This window comes from Sinocyclocheilus rhinocerous, unplaced genomic scaffold (genome assembly GCF_001515625.1).
Source record: "Sinocyclocheilus rhinocerous isolate Xijiao unplaced genomic scaffold, SAMN03320098_v1.1 scaffold43, whole genome shotgun sequence".
Lineage (NCBI taxonomy): Eukaryota > Metazoa > Chordata > Actinopteri > Cypriniformes > Cyprinidae > Sinocyclocheilus > Sinocyclocheilus rhinocerous.
Genome location: NW_015628370.1, coordinates 1076748 through 1096873, shown reverse-complemented (window position 1 = coordinate 1096873; position 20126 = coordinate 1076748). Strand labels below are relative to the sequence as shown.

The window sequence follows — 20126 nt, the reverse complement described above, 5'->3', positions numbered from 1 at the left end:
CACTGCGCCACCCACTCTCTCTCTCTCTCTCTCTCTCTCTCTCTCTCTCTCCACTGCCTCTCCCATTATTCCTGTTTTTCCTCGTCGTTCCTCTTCCATACTTTTGTGAATTGCATCAATCCAGTGTTTTTATTCAGTTATTTTTTTCTTGTAGGTTTGCAGATGGGGTTGAGAATTTAGAACCTGTTCTTATTTAGAACTATTTCTGTTTTTAAAATGACACTGTAGTCTATTATGTTCCTGATGTTCAGTTATGTTACTGATTCTTAAACGGACTGAATGGGGTGGCAGTGTGTACTGTGTGATGGTAGAAATATCAACTGGAAGATTCTGCTGTGCTGTTTACACCTCTGCATGTCTGTGGTGTAATTTAAATAAAGCGGCTAGCAGACAGCTACAGTGTGACGCAGGCGGACGCGTTTCCAGTTTAGTCTGAATACAATGAATGTTTTTCATGTTGTCATGTGCCTGTGTAAGGTGCAATTGCAGTGCTGTAATGCTATTGGATTTCAGCTGGTTTGCACAGATTTGCCATTGTAAATGGCTTTGAGATGTGCCTTATGCAGTTCGATTTCTATTCTTTAACTGATTGGAGACTCTTTTTTTTTTTTGGTGATATTTTAATATTTTTTATATTTTAACTTGTGATATTTATTATGATGCTAATAATAATTTGCACTGATGCTGAATGCACCCTCTCACTATGCACCTGGTCACATGAACTAAATTTGCAAAGGTGCATGCTCTGTTGTTAATAGTGTAGCAAGGTATGAAGCAGCATTCATGCATAAGTCACTTTCAAATCAAACAGCTTTCAGTTGGTCACCACCGCAAATCCTTGTGACCAACTTAATGTTGCAAAATCGGCATGAAATATTTTGCCCTTGCACAAAATTTCATAATGCATGGATTCTTATTGAAATTACTGGATTTCGCCTACAGAAATTTGCTAAAGCAGTGGTAAATGTAGCCGCACATTTAATCATGTTGCAAATAATCTTATCCACCAAGTTCTGAATAAAATAGAGTAAATGAGATGAAGTAGCTTTCATTTGTGAAGTGTTGAATTGACCGAATAATTTAAAAAAGAAAAAGTCGTCATTTAAAGGTTGCATTGAAAAAAAAAATCATTTTCTATCAAAAATAACTATTATAATACAACTGTGATTTTTTCCTTTAGAAAATGCAGACATTTTAAAATACTTGTAAACCATACTTGATGCCAGTTTTTCCTGCTATTCAAGTACATTTTTGTTGTTCTTTGACAGTACTAAAATAATTATTATTTCCTTTATTTAACCAGAAAAGTCCTATTGAGATATTACAATCTCCTCTTCCAGATAGACCTTGTCAAGACGGCAGCAAATGAAGTTTCACATAAAACAAATCATTAAACAAAAGTATTACAAATACTCATATATGGTCACTTAATAAAGAAAAATCCAGAACAACAATTACAGGTTTTACATTTAAAAGTGTTTAAAGGTGGAATCTGAGTACATTTTGCAATTAATTCCAAACCGAAGGAGCATGAAAAAAAAAAAAAGCAAATCGACCAGATTCTGCGTAAACGCTTGGGACTTTCAACTGTCAAGTAAGTAGTGAAAGAATAGTTAGAGAATCGGAATGGTTTAGTGGAATTGTAACCAGAATCCCATTTAAACCCCTTATGTTTCTCAGATATGAGTTCTCTGGTCTCTTACGCTCGGGCTGCAGCTCCAGCAGGTTTTGCGCGCTCATGTCTGCGGCCCCGCGCTCTGAGTCTGGGGCCGCTCTGCTGTGGGAGGGGCGTTGCTCTGGAGAAGAGGAGGCAGACAGGCTGTTTTTTTTCCCCTCCTTTTTTCTGTGTCAGGCTCCCAGCCCCCCAGTATCCACCTCACCTCCCTTCTCCGTCCCTCTGTTTCCACCCAGACGGGGCGGCTGCCTCCCTCACCGAAGCATCTGTGGTTCCCGCTACTATTGTGACCCACACAATAGACCCCCAATGCGGTCACACAGCGAACCCCTCCCCGCCGGCGTCAAACACCACAGAGACGCTGGATCCGTCCAGATGCACGTCAGTAAATGTTTTTATTTACAGCTCTGAGCGCGTCACCGAAGGAATTTTTACTTGTGGCAACCCTTATTTGTTACAATCATTTGAACATATTTGATTTAGTGTAATTATTATTAAGCAAAAAACGATGACAAATGCCAAAAGACATGGAGAGTGTTCGGCAGTCTTTGGCTCGGCGGCTCCAGCTTTGATTGGTTTACTGCTAAATCCAATCACAGACATTCAATCACTCTTTAGAGAGAGTGACCGTGGCATATAGCGCAACAGTCGGCTTCTGGAAAAATCCCGTTCATTTTCCCCATGGATAAATTGAGTTTTCAAGACACGCCAAGAGCTCTGAGGTTAAGTGATGTACGTTTCTGTAAAAGCCTGTAGTCAGTGTGATTTCAACTCAATGAAGAAATTTTAGGAAAAAAAAAAAACGTGCTAAAACTGTGCTAAATTGCAGAATTCCAAGTGAAGAACTCCATTACCCATAATACTGGCGAAAAATCCACCAATCAGAGAGGTCACTGTTACTATGGAAACACTGTGCCAAAAGTAGCAGTCCCATAAATCATTGGAAATGAATGGCATAATAATTGCCAAGACCAAACATATTAACATTGTCATGTACATTACCATGCCAATCCCTCCGAGAGTTGTCATGTCAGAAATATATTTAATCCTGAATATATTGCAGTAGTTTGATTTTGCAACGTTTCATAGAATGAGTAGTTTATCCCTTATAAATTACTTTAAAATTGATATTATCAATTATTATGTAGAATAATACTAATTTAAAGTAATCGATAATGAAAGTAATCAGCAATGAATTAGATTTGATGTAATATATTTATTAATTAAATACAGAAAATAAAAATCACATTTTATCCTGATTAATTACGGGAATAATCAATTGGTTATCAAAATATTCGTTAGTCACAGCCCTACTTTATACAAAATTTTGAGGTGTGATTGATCTCTGAGCTGGTTAATTTGGTTTATGACTTATACTCTTCTTTCATTAATTTTCAGATGTTTATGGCGAAAACAAAAGGGAAAAATACAAAAAATACTGGAACTAAGGCCGTGTGTCCAAAACGCCAAATGCTCTGCTGAAAACACCTAGCTGTGAGTGCTTGAGAGCATGGAACAGAATACAATTAAAAAAATTTGCAAGCATTATTTTTGATATCAGTATTCGTGGTAGTCTGGGAATCCCATCTGGTACAGACATGAATACTCAGAGAAAGTGCATTACAAGTAGGGATGTAACGATTCACTCAACTCACGATTCGATTCACGATTATTATAATTTTTTTTAACAAAATTAGATTTAAGACAAATTATAAATTAAATGTGTCCTTTTATTATTGCTTGGACAAAATGCTGCACATTTCTTTGTGAAATTGAAATATAATACTATAATAATATACTAATATAGCACTTGCATTTTATTGCTCTTTTGTTGGTTTTGATTGCTTCTATTGTCATCATTTGTAAATCTCTTTGGATAAAAGCGTTTGCTAAATTATGGTTTGACTTCAGTTTTGTGAAACTATAAATAAAAATATCTGCATGAAATGGCAAAGCTGAACGAGACGCAGATTCACTCTCTGCTAGCAGGTGGCGCTTAAACCGTTTCCTGGTTTCGGCTGTAAACAAAGCAGCGCTGAACTTACGAACTTTAATATGCTTCATACAGAGGCAAGAGGAAAAGAAAAAATACCATCTAAACTTTTCTAAAGACAGTAAGTTCCCCTCAGACATACATTCATATAAACTCCTACCCCTAAATGAATCGCGATTTGTTTAGCATCTCAACCGATTTGAATCGTCACATATTTGAATCGATTTTCAACCGGCTCGCAGTTAATCGTTACATCCCTAATTACAAGTCATGTGAGTTACTTAATCGGATTACTTTTTCAAGTAGCTAGTAAAGTAACCCATTACTTTTAAATATACAATGAAATATCGGAGTTACTTTTTCAAATAAGTAACTCCAGTTACTTTTTCCCCAATTTATTCACTGATTCCTCTCCTGTTGCCGTGTTAAGGGAAATCGGGAGTGAGGTGCAAAGACACTTCCTTCAGCCTGAGGCTTATTCATTTCACTTTTGGTGTGAAAGGGCCTTTACAGTTGCCAGAAATATAACTTTTGGGTGTTTTGTTATTAAAAACCCCCCCAAAAAATCAAATAAGCAAGCCCAGCCCAGGTGACAAATGCAGTAAGTAAAGCAAAAGTAATGTAATGCAGTTAGTTACTTGTTATGTAGTAACGCAATGTTGTAATACATTACTTTTAAAAGTAACTTTCCCCAACACTGCTTTGAGACGAGCAATATTAACTTCTCCATTATTGTCGTAGTACAAGCAGGGTGTGACGGTTGGTCGGTGTGGTATTAGTCCCGCCCCTCCTCCACTGTGATTGGACGGCTGACTGAAGAGTGACAGTGATGAGCGCTGCATTTCACCCAAAGTTGAACATTCTTCAACTCTCGGCGCCGAGAAGAAAAAAAAACGCCATGCATTCAGCATGAAAAAGACACTTGGCGCCTCGTTACGCTTCTGCCATTTTAATAAATGCGGCTCTCCTATTGAAAACAATTAAAGAAATACGCTAGCCTCGGGGGAGACTGCTCGGCCTGAGACTGAAAACGTGAGCAGTCACTTACGCGTTATCGCCTTCACCGACCACAGTTTGTTAGAAACACCTGTAACGACACACGTGTGTTTGGTACTAAAGCAGGAAAGATCAGCACCAGTGCAAACAGTCTCAATCACGCTAGTTATATATTCCAGGCCTCTCTTTTATTAACATTCTGGCTATGTGCAGACAGTCCTGGCTGGGCATCAGTACTCAGAAGTGATTAATCATGAAAACTGTAATTCTGTGACTTGATATATTTTTGTATTACTGAAACATTTCACACCGATTGAAATTCATTAACGACTACACTCAGATGTGCCAAAACGGGGGCTTAATATTTTATTTGTGATTTATCAGAGAGCAATTTTGCGTCAGCGCTCTTCATGGTGACTGAGTTCGGGGCAGCACTCCAGAGGAGATTAGGGGGCGTTCACATAGGACCACTGTGGTCCTGAAGTGCATTATTTAATAGAAGTATTCATAACTTGGCACAAAATGCTGAAAAAAAAAGAGATGCAATGCAATAGCCAGTTTGTTGAGCATCTGAGTTGAGAAAATTGCCCTAGGTAGGGTCCCTAGTCTTGTGTGACCCTGAGACAGAGCCTTCATGAAAGTCTTCACTGTTTAACAGCCTCAGTTTAGAGTTCAACTTAGCCATTGTTGTTTGAGCTCAGCTGATGCAGTAACGCACGCAGACTGAAGTGTTATCAACTGTTTCCAACAATGCTCAAATAAAATACAATCACTTATTTTCTTTTCAAATCCTCCCTCAGACATACATTCATATAAACTCCTACCCCTAAATGAATCGCGATTTGTTTAGCATCTCAACCGATTTGAATCGTCACATATTTGAATCGATTTTCAACCGGCTCGCAGTTAATCGTTACATCCCTAATTACAAGTCATGTGAGTTACTTAATCGGATTACTTTTTCAAGTAGCTAGTAAAGTAACCCATTACTTTTAAATATACAATGAAATATCGGAGTTACTTTTTCAAATAAGTAACTCCAGTTACTTTTTCCCCAATTTATTCACTGATTCCTCTCCTGTTGCCGTGTTAAGGGAAATCGGGAGTGAGGTGCAAAGACACTTCCTTCAGCCTGAGGCTTATTCATTTCACTTTTGGTGTGAAAGGGCCTTTACAGTTGCCAGAAATATAACTTTTGGGTGTTTTGTTATTAAAAACCCCCCCAAAAAATCAAATAAGCAAGCCCAGCCCAGGTGACAAATGCAGTAAGTAAAGCAAAAGTAATGTAATGCAGTTAGTTACTTGTTATGTAGTAACGCAATGTTGTAATACATTACTTTTAAAAGTAACTTTCCCCAACACTGCTTTGAGACGAGCAATATTAACTTCTCCATTATTGTCGTAGTACAAGCAGGGTGTGACGGTTGGTCGGTGTGGTATTAGTCCCGCCCCTCCTCCACTGTGATTGGACGGCTGACTGAAGAGTGACAGTGATGAGCGCTGCATTTCACCCAAAGTTGAACATTCTTCAACTCTCGGCGCCGAGAAGAAAAAAAAACGCCATGCATTCAGCATGAAAAAGACACTTGGCGCCTCGTTACGCTTCTGCCATTTTAATAAATGCGGCTCTCCTATTGAAAACAATTAAAGAAATACGCTAGCCTCGGGGGAGACTGCTCGGCCTGAGACTGAAAACGTGAGCAGTCACTTACGCGTTATCGCCTTCACCGACCACAGTTTGTTAGAAACACCTGTAACGACACACGTGTGTTTGGTACTAAAGCAGGAAAGATCAGCACCAGTGCAAACAGTCTCAATCACGCTAGTTATATATTCCAGGCCTCTCTTTTATTAACATTCTGGCTATGTGCAGACAGTCCTGGCTGGGCATCAGTACTCAGAAGTGATTAATCATGAAAACTGTAATTCTGTGACTTGATATATTTTTGTATTACTGAAACATTTCACACCGATTGAAATTCATTAACGACTACACTCAGATGTGCCAAAACGGGGGCTTAATATTTTATTTGTGATTTATCAGAGAGCAATTTTGCGTCAGCGCTCTTCATGGTGACTGAGTTCGGGGCAGCACTCCAGAGGAGATTAGGGGGCGTTCACATAGGACCACTGTGGTCCTGAAGTGCATTATTTAATAGAAGTATTCATAACTTGGCACAAAATGCTGAAAAAAAAAGAGATGCAATGCAATAGCCAGTTTATCTGTTGAGCATCTGAGTTGAGAAAATTGCCCTAGGTAGGGTCCCTAGTCTTGTGTGACCCTGAGACAGAGCCTTCATGAAAGTCTTCACTGTTTAACAGCCTCAGTTTAGAGTTCAACTTAGCCATTGTTGTTTGAGCTCAGCTGATGCAGTAACGCACGCAGACTGAAGTGTTATCAACTGTTTCCAACAATGCTCAAATAAAATACAATCACTTATTTTCTTTTCAAATCCTTTCTTGACAGTTTTTATAGTGCGAGTAAAAAAAAAAACTGATTTAGTATCATTTGCTGCATGTTTCAGAGTGAAGTGTGGCACTGGACATGTGAGAAGCTCATTATCAGGGGTTTTCAGTATCTCTCATCGGTTCACAGCCACATGTGCTCTGAGCTTGGGTTTTACAAATTTGTAATGAGAAGCCGGCCATTGTCAACAAAAGAGAAGCGTTATGGCCTCCCTGTCCGCCGAAATAAAAACTTGATGCTTTAATATTTTAAAATAAGTTAAGCCGTAAATATACAGTTTTTGTTGTTATTGTTATTATTGTTTGTTTTAAATCATAATTGCAATTTGTATCATTAATTACAAATAGATTTTTTTTTTTTTGCTAGTTTTTATTTGGTTTTATTTTACAGTGAAATATTGCAATAGTATTGTCTTTTTATTAAATTAATTATTAATAATAATATTTTTTTTATTGTAATTGCAATTTGTATCATTATTGCAACTAGATTTATGTCTTTTTGGTTTAGTAGTGCTTGCCCATGCAAACGTCACAGCCAGTTGTACTGTAAAATACATTATTATTGTAAATTATTATTATTATTATCTTATAAAATTTATTTTACAGTGAAATATTACAATAGTATTGTCCTATTTTGTATAATGTTTATTATTATTATCTTATAAAATTTATTTTACATTGAAATATTGCAATAGTATTGTCTTATTTTAATTATTATTTATTATTATTATTATTATTGTTAATATTTTTATCATAATTGCAATTTGTGTCATTAATTGCAACTAGATTTGTTTTTGTTTTTTGGTTTAGTAGTGCTTGCCCATGCAAACGCCACAGCCAGTTGTACTGTAAAATAAATTATTTTTATTATTGTAAAATATTATTATTATTATTATTATTATTATTATCTTACTAAATTTATTTCACAGTGAAATATTACAATAGTATTATCTTATTTTGTTAAACGTTTATTATTATTATTATTATTATACAGCCATAGTTAGTGGTGCTTGCCCATTAAACCGTCACCGTCACAATGCTGTGGATGGTTGCCATTGCTTGGTGGTTGCTAGTGTGGTGTGGGCGGTTGCTAGGTTGAAGGATGCTTACTAACACAAGTCCAAAGAGCCCACCCATAAATGCTTTCTAGAATATGACCGGAAGATCAGCGGATGCCAATCCAAGATGGATCCACAGAGCCTGATTGCATCCTTTGTTCACATCCCTAACCCTAACATCAGCAGCAGCAGTCGGGGCGAGAGCAGTGTGTGTGCCGAGAGGCAGGCAGTAATGGCCGCTCCTCTCCTCTTCTCTGCCATCACTCTCACAGTCAGTGGGCTGGTAGCTCCCCCTCATGGCTGACATCTGCACAGCCGCTGCTCACTACACTGGGACGTTTCCACCCGAAATCCTGCTCTGATTTGGGTGTGAAGAGCAAGAATTAGTGGCTGTACTATACGTGTGTGAACGCATCCGGCCCGGTGTGTCGCGCTAGCTTCGGCGGTAATTGTTGATTGATGTGTGTGAGATGCGTGGCGGTGAACGCCTGCGCGCCGTGACCTCAGCGCGGGGGGAGGGGCGCCTCGACTTTGCACTAATGTGTCAAGCACGTGGAGACAGTTGCTATGGCAACCTCACAGATGCAGCTGCGCGCACGTGTGTGTGTGTGTGTGTGTTTTCCAGTCCTCCTTTCCTCCCTCCCGCTGTGCTTTTCCTCATTCTACTGTTTTGGCAGCAGATGAATGTGTGTGTGTGTGTGAACAGGAGAAAGGCGTCCCGAGCCGGTGAGGGTCACACAGAATCTGAACCGCAGGGTTTCACCGCTGTCTTACCTCTGACAGGATTTCCCCTCACCTCATCACGACCACCACAGACAGTATTTCTCACTTCAGGATAGAGTTTGTAAACTAATCCAGTCCTCTGAGTTTGAGTTTCTCACTGTGGTGGTGTCTGTGAAACAACATGGCTGCCATAGTGACTCTGTTGATATTCATCACAACTCGCTGGCCTGGTTTATGATAGAAACGTATATATATATTTTTTAGAGTAACTGAAGTCATTTGCATCTGCAGATGTTGTTGGAACAGCAAAAGTGTTTTAAATAGACCACGTTTTCTCTGTTCTGAGAGCTGACAGACAGGCTAACACTGGTGTTAGTTTGAGCATAAAATGGCTGCCACACAGATACCAGAAAAGTCTCTCTCACGGTATTTACAGAGACGACATGAGCACACTTAGTGCTTTTTTTTTTGTCCGTTTTTTTAATTTTAATTTTTATTTTAGGATGATTGTTTGGCTACATTTGTGAATTATATGTGCTGTCAGGGGCTGTAATTTAGCAGGTTTGTGCTAAGCTAACAGTGAACTGTTATAATGTTTCACAAGTCACAAGGATTTTAGTTTTTTTGCTCAGCAGAAGTTGGTTGTTGCTACTGGCAGATGTTAGCATAACCTAGTATAGCATAGTTTCTGCATAAATAGCATAATTATTACAATATTACTACATAAAACCATTGTCAATTATGGGAGCTCCTTCAAATAGCCCTGTGTTAAACTGGAATACAGACGTTCAAAATCTTCACATATTTTCAAACACTAGGCATCATACTTTGTAAAAGGTTACATAAAAAATTTGCCAGCAAACCAGCTTAGGCTTTTTAGTTTTTTTTTTTTTTCAGAAGACAACTGAAAATAATGCGTTCTGAAATTGATATCAAATACATTTGATCTTCAACAACTGAATGAACTAGGGCTGTAAAATCGATTAATCACTTCCAAAATAAAGTTTTTTTTTGTGTTTACATAATATGTGTGCTCTGTATATCTGTATACAAAATACACACACAAAATAAATATATGTAATATATATTTCTACTTCTATTTTGGAAGCGATTAATCACAATTAATCGATTTTTCTCAGCCCTAAAATGAACTCAGAGTCTGAAGATAAAAGCATTACAATGTGTGCCTTTTATTAACTATGTAATTTACTGTGAAATCTGTCAGCTCTGACTGACCAAAATCTGCAGACTTCAAGCGAAATCGAAGAACGAACTGATGTGACATTTCGAACAAAATTCGGCCAAAACTCCGGCCGTCGATTTTTACAAAGCTCATCGGTCTGAAAAGCGAGGTGTGCTGTGATTGGCCAGCTATCCAGTGCATTGATTGGCCGAATACCTCAAGCGTGTGACAGAAATGTTACGCCCCTTACCATATTGTGATGCCCTGTCCGGCCGGAGCGATGAGACATAAACATTAAAACCCATTATAAACGAGGCATTTGTTGCATCCAGTGGAGACATAATTACTGATTATAATGACTTACACTGTTTTTTACGCGTTGCGTTGCATCGCGCCGCATAAACATAAAACCATGTCTGCATTTGTGATCGGAGAAATGACAAACAACAAGCACTACTCTACACTGCTCAAAACTCGCGTTTGAATCATCAGTGGCAAATCCTTTAAATATAAAAAAACGTACTTACAGTCTGTGAAACAGATCAGCCAAAATCAAGTTGTAATTCTAACTGAAAGCGACACTGACTCTGGTTTTTCATGTTTAAAGGTGCAATAGGTGATTGTCTTTAGAAACATTTTTCATCAACAGCCCGATCTTCCTTCCTGGTATTGTAGTACTTTTAATGTTTTCTCACCGGTGAATGACACATGATGTAGCCCAGCGGTTCCCAATTCCAGTCCTCACTGGAATTCTGCATATTCTGCACCCGCTCTGCATATTTTGCATGTTTCGCTTAGTTAACACACCCGATTCAGATAACCAGCTCGTTAGAAGTGAGCTACGTGCATGAACTGTGTTCCGATCGATATGATCCCTACACAGTGTTCATTGCTCCCTACTCCCTGAGCAGGGGAAATCTGTTGAAGTTTACTTCACTTCGGAACATTCATTCACGGATTTGCGCTGCGCAGCGTCTTCACACACAGACGAAACTTACTAGAGAAGTGTGACATAATATACCTCTGTAAATAAATACTACTTAAATTTACGTCTCGCACACATTAATGTGCGAGGACTGGAATTGGGAACCGCTGATGTAGCTTATTGTAGTAAAGTTGTCTCTGGTATTCTGGTCTGTGAGCGTATGTTCAGGGGGCGTGGCTTTGGACGGCGATTGCAGGGAGGGTGGGACGTTCGCTTTCAGTGCTATCAGGCTAAATTGAGCATTTTCCAAGATCTCCTACTGCACCTTTAATACTGTAAAGCTGCTTGATTTAAGGCTATCTATTGCATAAAGTACTATATAAATAAACGTGACTTGACTGGACTTTACTGGAGTACCGAACTGCAGAGCTCGTCCAAACGTCCACATCGCTGTAATCAGATGCTTTCTTAACTGCTGCTTTCACGCCGCTGTCAGTTTTTGATGTGTTTGTTTAGTTATTGAGAGGAAAGCGTGCAGTATATATTTATATAATCATCCAAACGTCGCTCAGCAGCTTCAGGTTCGGTTCTTCTCTGTTTGCTCTGTGTGAAGCGCTGTGTCTTCTATTGAATTGCATCCAGGAGGGGTGAATTACAGTCTTGCGCTACAGCGCCACACTGGTCAAACCGCATTATTGCAGGCTCTTACATATGAGATCAAATGACTACTCGACAACAAAAATATTAAATATAAACCTCGCTTTCATCAGAGTGGGCGGTGTCGGGATGTTCGCTAGCAGTATACTGCTGCTGCTCATGTGTTTCAAACTTTTAGAGTATATCAGGGCCTTGATTCTGGGTTTTGCAACCAAACTTTTCCAGACTGTGAATCAGGGCAAAAGTCATGTTGTGTATTCCAGCTTTAAGAAGCACATTTGTGCATTTGTTTTGAAGCTCAGCCAGAGACAGTGGGAAGTCCGCGGGGTCTGTCTGTGAACGCCTGCTGCAGTGTGATTATCGCTCTGGTCAGACAGTGTATGCTCCTGACCTCTAGAGAGCACGGGGTCAGAAAGGTTCATGTGACGCTCCTGTCGGGACAGAAGGGGTTAAGATACACCCTCAGCTGTCGGTCAGATGACTGGTCTTATGATAGCGGAGTGAAGCCACAGTAAAAGAGAGTCAGTGTGATGAGCTTCGGCTTCAAAGGGGATTTTTTCCCCTCGCATTTATCAGTGAAACTCTCACTGTGTTTTGTGAATAATTGGATGTCTCAGTTTTCTCAGTTTGTTTGAGCTCTTCAGATTAAATATTAAGGTCACAATAATCTAGCATTCTAGCTCTTACATTTACAAGACAATTTTGCAGATTTTCAGCCAGCTTTGTATCGTTGCTATGTCAGTAGTAGATGTAAATGAACAATGCTTCCTCTTTCTCCATGTTACATGCACCAAGATATAATAGTCGACAAAAGAGAGACAAACATTTAGCTTCATCTGGCAGACTTTTGCCAACAAAAAGCTTGTTGAAACTGGCAAAGGTGTAATTTATTAATGTTATTGAATTTAAAGAGTTTAATTCAATAAATGTATTAATTTATTTGATCAAAATATCCTCATACTATTTTTTTTTTTTATCCGCTCAAGATGATGAAACCATCCACAATCGATTTTGAGGCCGTTCACATGTCGCGTGTGAAATGCATGGAAAACGCCGGCTGCGTCACTTTCTCCTCTTTTCAGAAGTGTTCGGGAGCTTGTGCTCCAGTGGTGTATATGAGCCGCGTTCTCCATGAAGACGAAGAAGTTTCAGCTAAGGATAATGGATTTCCAGCCCTTGCTTTAACTCTACTACTTGATATATTTATGGAGATGAGAAATAATAATAAAAAAACCCTGTACAGCCATGATCAGCTGTTCGTCCATCTTGCCCGAGCTTTCGATCTCTCTTTGAGTGCGCTTGTCGTGCGTCTACTTTTAAAATAACTAAGCTGAGCATGCAAAAGACGCGACGTGAAGGGCCTACACGTTTCATAGCTGCTCGTTCGGTGTGCACGAGATCCCACATGCGCTGCAGAGACGCGGTGGATATTTCACAGGGATGTGTTTGTGCATGTGCGTTCGTGTGATCGCGGTTGTTCCACGTTGCATTTCTAAGAGCAGTTAGCCACATCCAGAAAAATGAATGGATCTCTATGGGCCTCTGCTGGATTTATATGGCAATTACACTTTTTTTTCCCTAAAACTGTATTTCCTACATATTTTTCTGTAACCAGCAGATGGCATAATTATTCCCCTAACACCTAGATCAATATCCAGAAACAACTTAAATAATTAATTTTGATTATCATTAAAGTGTTTTTTTTCATAAAACTGTAATATTTTTTTTTCATAAAACTGTAATATTTCAAATGCATGCTAATAATGTAGATGATGAATTTTGTGGTAAATGGATAAAAAGTACTTCATATCCCCCTAAGCACAGCATAATCAGTATCAAAATGAATTTCAATAAAAAAAAATATTGTTAAAAGTCACACATTATTTGTTGTTTATCACATGTAGGCCTAGTAGACTGTTTTTATGCACTGATGTGCAAGCCCAGATTGAATCAGCTGATTTGTGTGTGTGTGTGTGTGTGTGTGTATACACACATTCGTTTTGATTTTGTAGGAAAGCATTTCTGTCAATGGATTTATGCATTGTAAAATGTATTAAACTGAGCTTGAAGTACTCTGACTAGTTTGATAATGCATTTATCCATCAATCAAATTAAAATATTTAATAAACTTAAAGTCCTTGGACGTCTTTAGAGTTTTGTGGGTTCAGTTTCTGTGTGAGCTTAATATCTATGCTAATGTGCACATGAATGTGACGTCAGTACCATGATGCTTTCTAAAAAACCTTGCAGTTTTTTGTCCTTTGTGAACATTGACGTTAACGAGGAAGCCGCAGAGTTCTGTGACGCGACGTAAGCTCAAGTGTCTGAGCAGACTTAACTGTTAATCGTCAGGCAAAACTCATTTGTAACAATTCTTAGGTAAATTGCAGAAGTTTCCTTGTGATTTGTTATGGGGTTTGTTTGCACACACACACACACACACACACACCAAGTCTCAGTCCTCAGAGTCTCTTCATTAATTAATGCCCTCGCTTTGGGATCAGTGATGCTTTGAGATCACATTCCCAAGTGCCATTGCGTCATGTTGTGGTCTCACTCACTCACACACACACACACACACACTCACACTCACACTCACACACACACTCAGACACAGACATTAAGACTTTAAGACAAACAGACATTAAGGGTTTATGCCACACTCTCGGGTAATAAACACCTTCCTCATGGGTCACATACACCGGAATCTCCTGTTAGACGCACACATGCCAACATAAACACGAATCCGTCGAGGAATGTTTCCTGTTAGGAGAGCGGAGCTGGGTCATACAGACTCTGAGCGTGTGTGTGTGTGTGGCAGTTAAAACAGGAGTCTGAATCAGCGTCCTCCTCCTGTCTCTCCCTCTGGGGTTCCTCCAGCAGGTCACAGCCCAAATATAGCAGTGGGCGCCGTTTCAAGTGCAAAACCGCCGACTTTGGGGCTGCAGCCAGTGTGAGATTTCTATGGGAATGCTTGGCCATGCTCCAGTCGGCCTCTCAGTATGTGTGTGTGTGTGTCTTGTTCCACTCCCACTTTTTTTTTCCCTTTCCCTCTCTGATCTGACTGGCAGATGAGCTTGCAAATTTTCGCTGAACACATGCGCTCCACATGACTCGAGTCGAGTGTGTAAATATTCCCCCCCCCACACACACACACACACACATACACACACACTCCTCTGCTGGGAGGCTTTATGACTGACTGCCAGATTGATTTCAGTATCACACCCCATATGGACTCGCTGCTCATTTCGCTCAGGCTTGTTTTCAGGCAGCCAGTGTTCTGTAATGGCAAAACCATCAATAATCAGACACATGGTAGCACGAAATATCCATGTTTGCTTCATGCATATTGAGCGAACACTGTCTGATCTTATAGTAGTTTATTATACTTTTTTTTTTTTTTCCCCCTCCAAAGTGTGCTGCTCATGTTGTCATAGCATGCTAGATATGTTCACCTAGTTCTTCTGTTTTCATACGTGTCATGTTGTATTTGTTACAGATGTTCGCCTCTGCCTTGTCACTCAGTCAACTGGATTTATTTTCTAGAGAGATTGTGAGCAGTGTTTGCGTGTGCTAAACCTGATGCAACAATGCTATGTTGTTTTTGTCAACTAGTCGTCCAACAACTGACTAGCCAATTGGTTTGCTCTACCAGTGAGTTTACTTGGAAGGCTTTAAAGGGATAGTGCACCCAAAAATTTAAATTGTCATTGTTTAAACACACTCGTGTGGTTAATAAACCTAAAAAACTTTCGTTCATCTTTAAAATAGTTGAAGTTGTTTTTTGAAAGTTCACAAAACCTAAAGTGTCATGCACAAATCAAGCCGTTTAAGACTTTTGTAGATATATTTACAGATTAAATTAGGATTTTTTCACATAAACCTTGATCAGTGCACATAGAGCTCATTAAATATGGTAAACAAGCTCAAACGTGCTTGCTTGAAAATCAGAAAGAGTTTTCCTCGCACATCATGAAAGCACGTTAGAGCTTCCGTTTACATTTCTCCTCAGAAGACCTGCATTAAACCGCTCGATTCATATAATTACTTTTATCTTTTTGTGCCTTTTGAGGCTTGAAAATTTTGCTTGTGTGGACTTTCAATAGATGAACGGAAATGATGATAGAAAATATACATACGCTGCTCAAGGTGAGCCCCCCCCCCAGAAAATCACAATTGGTCAAAATGGTTGGTTTGTGGACCACAAAAACAGTCATAAGGGTCAATTTTTCGAAATTGAGAATTATACATCATCTGAAAGCTGAATAAATACGCTTTCCATTGATGTATGGTTTGTTAGGATAGGACAATATTTGGCCGAGATACAACTATTTGAAAACCTGGAATCTGAGGGTGCAAAAAAATCTAAATATTGAGAAAATCGTCTTTAAAGTTGTCCAAATGAAGTTCTTAGCAATGCATATTACTAATCAAAAATTACGTTTTGATATATTTATGGTAGGAAATTTACAAAATATCTTCATGGAACATGATCTTTACTTAATATCCTAATGATTTTTAGCATAAAAGAAAAATCAATAATTTTGACCCATACAATGTATTTTTGGCTATTGCTACAAATATACCCCAGCGACTTAAGACTGCTTTTGTGCTCCAGGGTCACAAATATTTTCATTTGTTGTGATTTAAAAATCAGGGTTATTCCACCAAATACTGATTTCTTAACTCTTCTGAAGTTCAAACAGTGGTACTGTGTTGTTTAAAAATGAATATGTACATGTCTGAAAACATGGCATCTTTTTGTTATTTTGACCAATTGTCATTTCATGCTCTAAATGACATTTTTATTTAATATTTGGAAGAAATGTCATCAGTAGTTTACTGAATAAAACAAAAACGTTTTACTAAAACACATACCTATAAATCATAAATCCAGAGAAACCGAGACGTTTCAAGTGGAATTTTTTCCATAGCTGTATATATGGAATTTTGGGTGAAGATTTAAATAGTGATGCCAAACTTCTAAGTGAGGGTTTTAGCATGATGTGCTTTATTATGCTAACATGTAACTATTACACTGTCTACAATACAAACAAGATGCTTGTCCCAATATACCAAAAGTACATGCATAACGTGCTCATGCCTGGTTGATGTAAAGTCGCTAGGGGTTTTAGCGTGTTGCATTGTGGTTGTTAGCATGTTGCTTGCTTACAAAATTCAGAAGAGCCCATTCTCAATTCTATACAATCTTTTGGTTTGTAGACATGGTTCAGGTTACTGCTTCAATGAAAGTCTGTTCAGTATTTGAGTACCTGAGTTATTTTTGCGTACGCTCGCACAAGAATTGTGCTTTCTATGCTTTGTGAATGCATAGAAATATGCAGTGGGAGGAAAATGTGTATTTCCATCACCAGCAAAACTTCAAAAGTTCAGCGGGTGAATGCAAAAGCATTGAAATCTAATTCTTCTAATTTCATAGTTTTTTTTCCCCATCACTATGTCCCCTCAGGGCTTCCTTAAAAACTACTAGTGCACCTCTCCTCAGTAGATCACATGATTTGAGCTCTCATTCATGTCTGTGGGACAAGCACTCAGGAGCTTGTTCAGATTTGCTCAGAATGAGCAGCAGTAATAGTGACGCTTAACAAGCACCATTAATAACACATCGTCTGGTTCTCCTGTGCAGGATCTGTCGGGCTCCATCGATGATCTCCCTACAGGCACGGAGGGCGCGCTGAGTCCGGGCGTCAGCACATCAGGAGTGTCCAGCAGTCAGGGGGAGCAGAGTAACCCGGCGCAGTCGCCCTTCTCGCCCCACACCTCCCCGCACCTGCCGGGGATCCGCGGCCCTTCACCCTCACCTGTGGGCTCACCTGCCAGCGGCCCGGCCTCGCGCACGGGACCCCTCTCACCCGGAGCCATGCCTGGTGGGACTCTCATACATATAGTTTCTTTACAACATAGTTTAGTATAGGTCTTATTTAAAGAATAACAATATATATATAACTACACAGAGCCGTTGTTTACTGACAAGCTGCGCAAAACCACGTTCATATTCGCGCGATTTTTTGCGCACCTCGTCAGTGAACAACGGCTCTGTGTAGTTAATGCTGCTCAATGTGAAAGCACGCACGTGATGGAGATTTACCGCTGATTACAGAACCGGCTTTACTGATAAGATGCGTGTTAAATATCGCATGCGATTTATCGTGCAGCCCTAATATATATATATATATACAGTATATATATTTTAACTTTGGTGTTTGCACCTCCATTAGGAAACCAGATGCCCCCTCGACCCTCGAGTGTCCAGTCGGATGGTATTTTACATTCTTCCATGGGTCAGGATAGAGGTGAGTCTTGTGACGTTTTATAAATGTTTACAATTTGGCTGCACGATTAATCAAAATAAACCTGACATCTCAATGGGACTTAGTGTGATTTTTCTAATTAAGGCTGCGGTCTAATTAAATACTTAATCCGAGTGGAGGCACTGTGTTCATTTATGCGTGAGCAGCACATGATCCAGTGTTTTCAGGGTCTCAGAGCGTCTCTGCATCTGAGTTTGAGTCGGTTTAATGTGCATTTGGGAACGCAACATGCACCAACCATCTTCCCATACTGATAATGAGAAGTGCTTTTAACAAAAGAGAAGCACTAAGGGCACCCTGCCATTTTCCATCAAAAACGTTTCATGGTTAAACATTTGAATTATATAATTTCTTATATACTCAATTTTATTTTGACAGTCAAATATGACCTTAATTCTCTATTGTAATATTTGACTGTCAAAATAAAATTGAGTATAAAAGAAAAATTATATAATTCAAATGTTAAACCATGAAACGCTTTTGATGGAAAATTGAGATTTATTTTTATTTATTTATTTTTTATACTTTGATTTCGTACTACTACTACTCCTCCTAAAAATTATTATTATTATTTTATAGCTGTATTGATAATTTTGTAGATTTTTTTAAAATCAAAATTATTATTATTTAAATAGGCCTACTCTTACTAATATTTTACAGTGAAATATTACAATAGTAATTAAACTTTTTGTAATTTTTATATTTTGATTTTGTAGTAATAATAATAACAATAAAAATAAAGTATTATTATTATTATCATAAAAAAGATAACTAGAATTCCCCCCCCCTTTCAGAGACCTGGCAAGAAAGCAGGTCTCTGAAAGTCCATTTCTATGGAATCTGTAATATATATTTGTCATATTTGACCGTATTGCTTTTTTGAGTTGTGAACTCTATTGGTGTCTGCACAAGCTGTGTCCCAGACCGCCATTTTCACGTTTACTTTGGTGCGACTCTATGCTGTGCACCTGAGTTCAGGAAAGCTGCTTTCACGGCAACCCAACTCACCTGGATCCACACCAAAACTCCTAGCATGAAAGAATCCTCAAGGGTGGTTTACTGTAGCGTAACTCTGTCTGCTTTCTACAGTATTCATGAGGAACCCTCAGATGCCATACAGCTCTCCTCAACCCGGGTCAACTTTATCCCCACGGCAGTCATCTGGAGGCCAAATGCATGGTGGGATGGGTTCCTTTCCACAAAACAACTCCATGGGCAACTATGGGCCGCAGGGTGGCCAGTACGGACCACAAGGTGAAAAGCTTCGATTCGACTGAGCACTGATGCTTTTAAAGAACATCAGAAACATATAACACAAGCCTAGTATGCTTTAACCTCAAAATCTGCTGCACAGGTTACCCAAGGCCACCAGGTTATGGAGGCATGCCTAATGCTAACTATCCGGGTGGTCCTGGCATGGGCGGCTCCATGAACCCTATGGCTGGTCAGGGTGGAGGAGGGTCGTATGGAGGGATGCCTCCGGTACGCATGGGTCCGGGGCAGATGGGTACAAGGCCGTACGGCCCTAGCATGGGCCCCAACATGGGCCCTAACATGGGCGGCATGCCTCCTCAGGTGGCGTCAGGAATGTGTCCGCCGCCTGGGATGAACAGAAAGCCTCAGGATCCCGCAGCAGCGGCAGGGATGCACCATGGCCCAGCCAACTCCATACACAGGTACAGTGCACACGTGCGTCTGAACTCCCTGAAAAGAGCCTGTGCAGAATCCAGGCCCTCTTGGACTTCAGCGTAAGAACAAGCGTCCAATCCACTGATTGCCGACGCTGATTTAAAAATGCTTCGCTTGGTCACCGGAAGTCGAGTCACTGGAGCTCCGATCGTCTAAACACGGTGTAAATGAAGCTTGCAGCTGTAATTCGGCTGACTTTACAATTAGGACATGTTTTAATCTTTATTTTTTTTATTGCAGCCTAAAATGACTCAATTTGCAACAGCTTTTTTCAGAATTCTGATATTAGCATTTTTGTGGTATTTTGCAGTGAAAATCTACCAATAATCATTAAATACTTTTGTTCTTGGTGTTGGTGACCGTAAGATTACCTGCATATAGTTTTGTGCATGATTGCTGAAATCGTGGTCCTGGTCTCACATTCAC

At 39.5% G+C, this 20126-nt stretch overlaps 1 protein-coding gene across 3 annotated transcripts in view; it reads left to right on the top strand.

Moving 5' to 3' along the window:
• The window catches only part of LOC107737764 (AT-rich interactive domain-containing protein 1A-like), a 71735-nt gene that overhangs the window by 36009 nt on the left and 15600 nt on the right, over window positions 1-20126 (top strand). For all 3 annotated transcript variants that reach the window (XM_016549385.1, XM_016549384.1, XM_016549382.1), the window contains 4 exons: window positions 17327-17567; window positions 17919-17993; window positions 19101-19265; window positions 19366-19687. In XM_016549385.1, the coding sequence (XP_016404871.1) occupies window positions 17327-17567; window positions 17919-17993; window positions 19101-19265; window positions 19366-19687 (803 nt within the window). The remainder of the gene's footprint in view (window positions 1-17326; window positions 17568-17918; window positions 17994-19100; window positions 19266-19365; window positions 19688-20126) is intronic.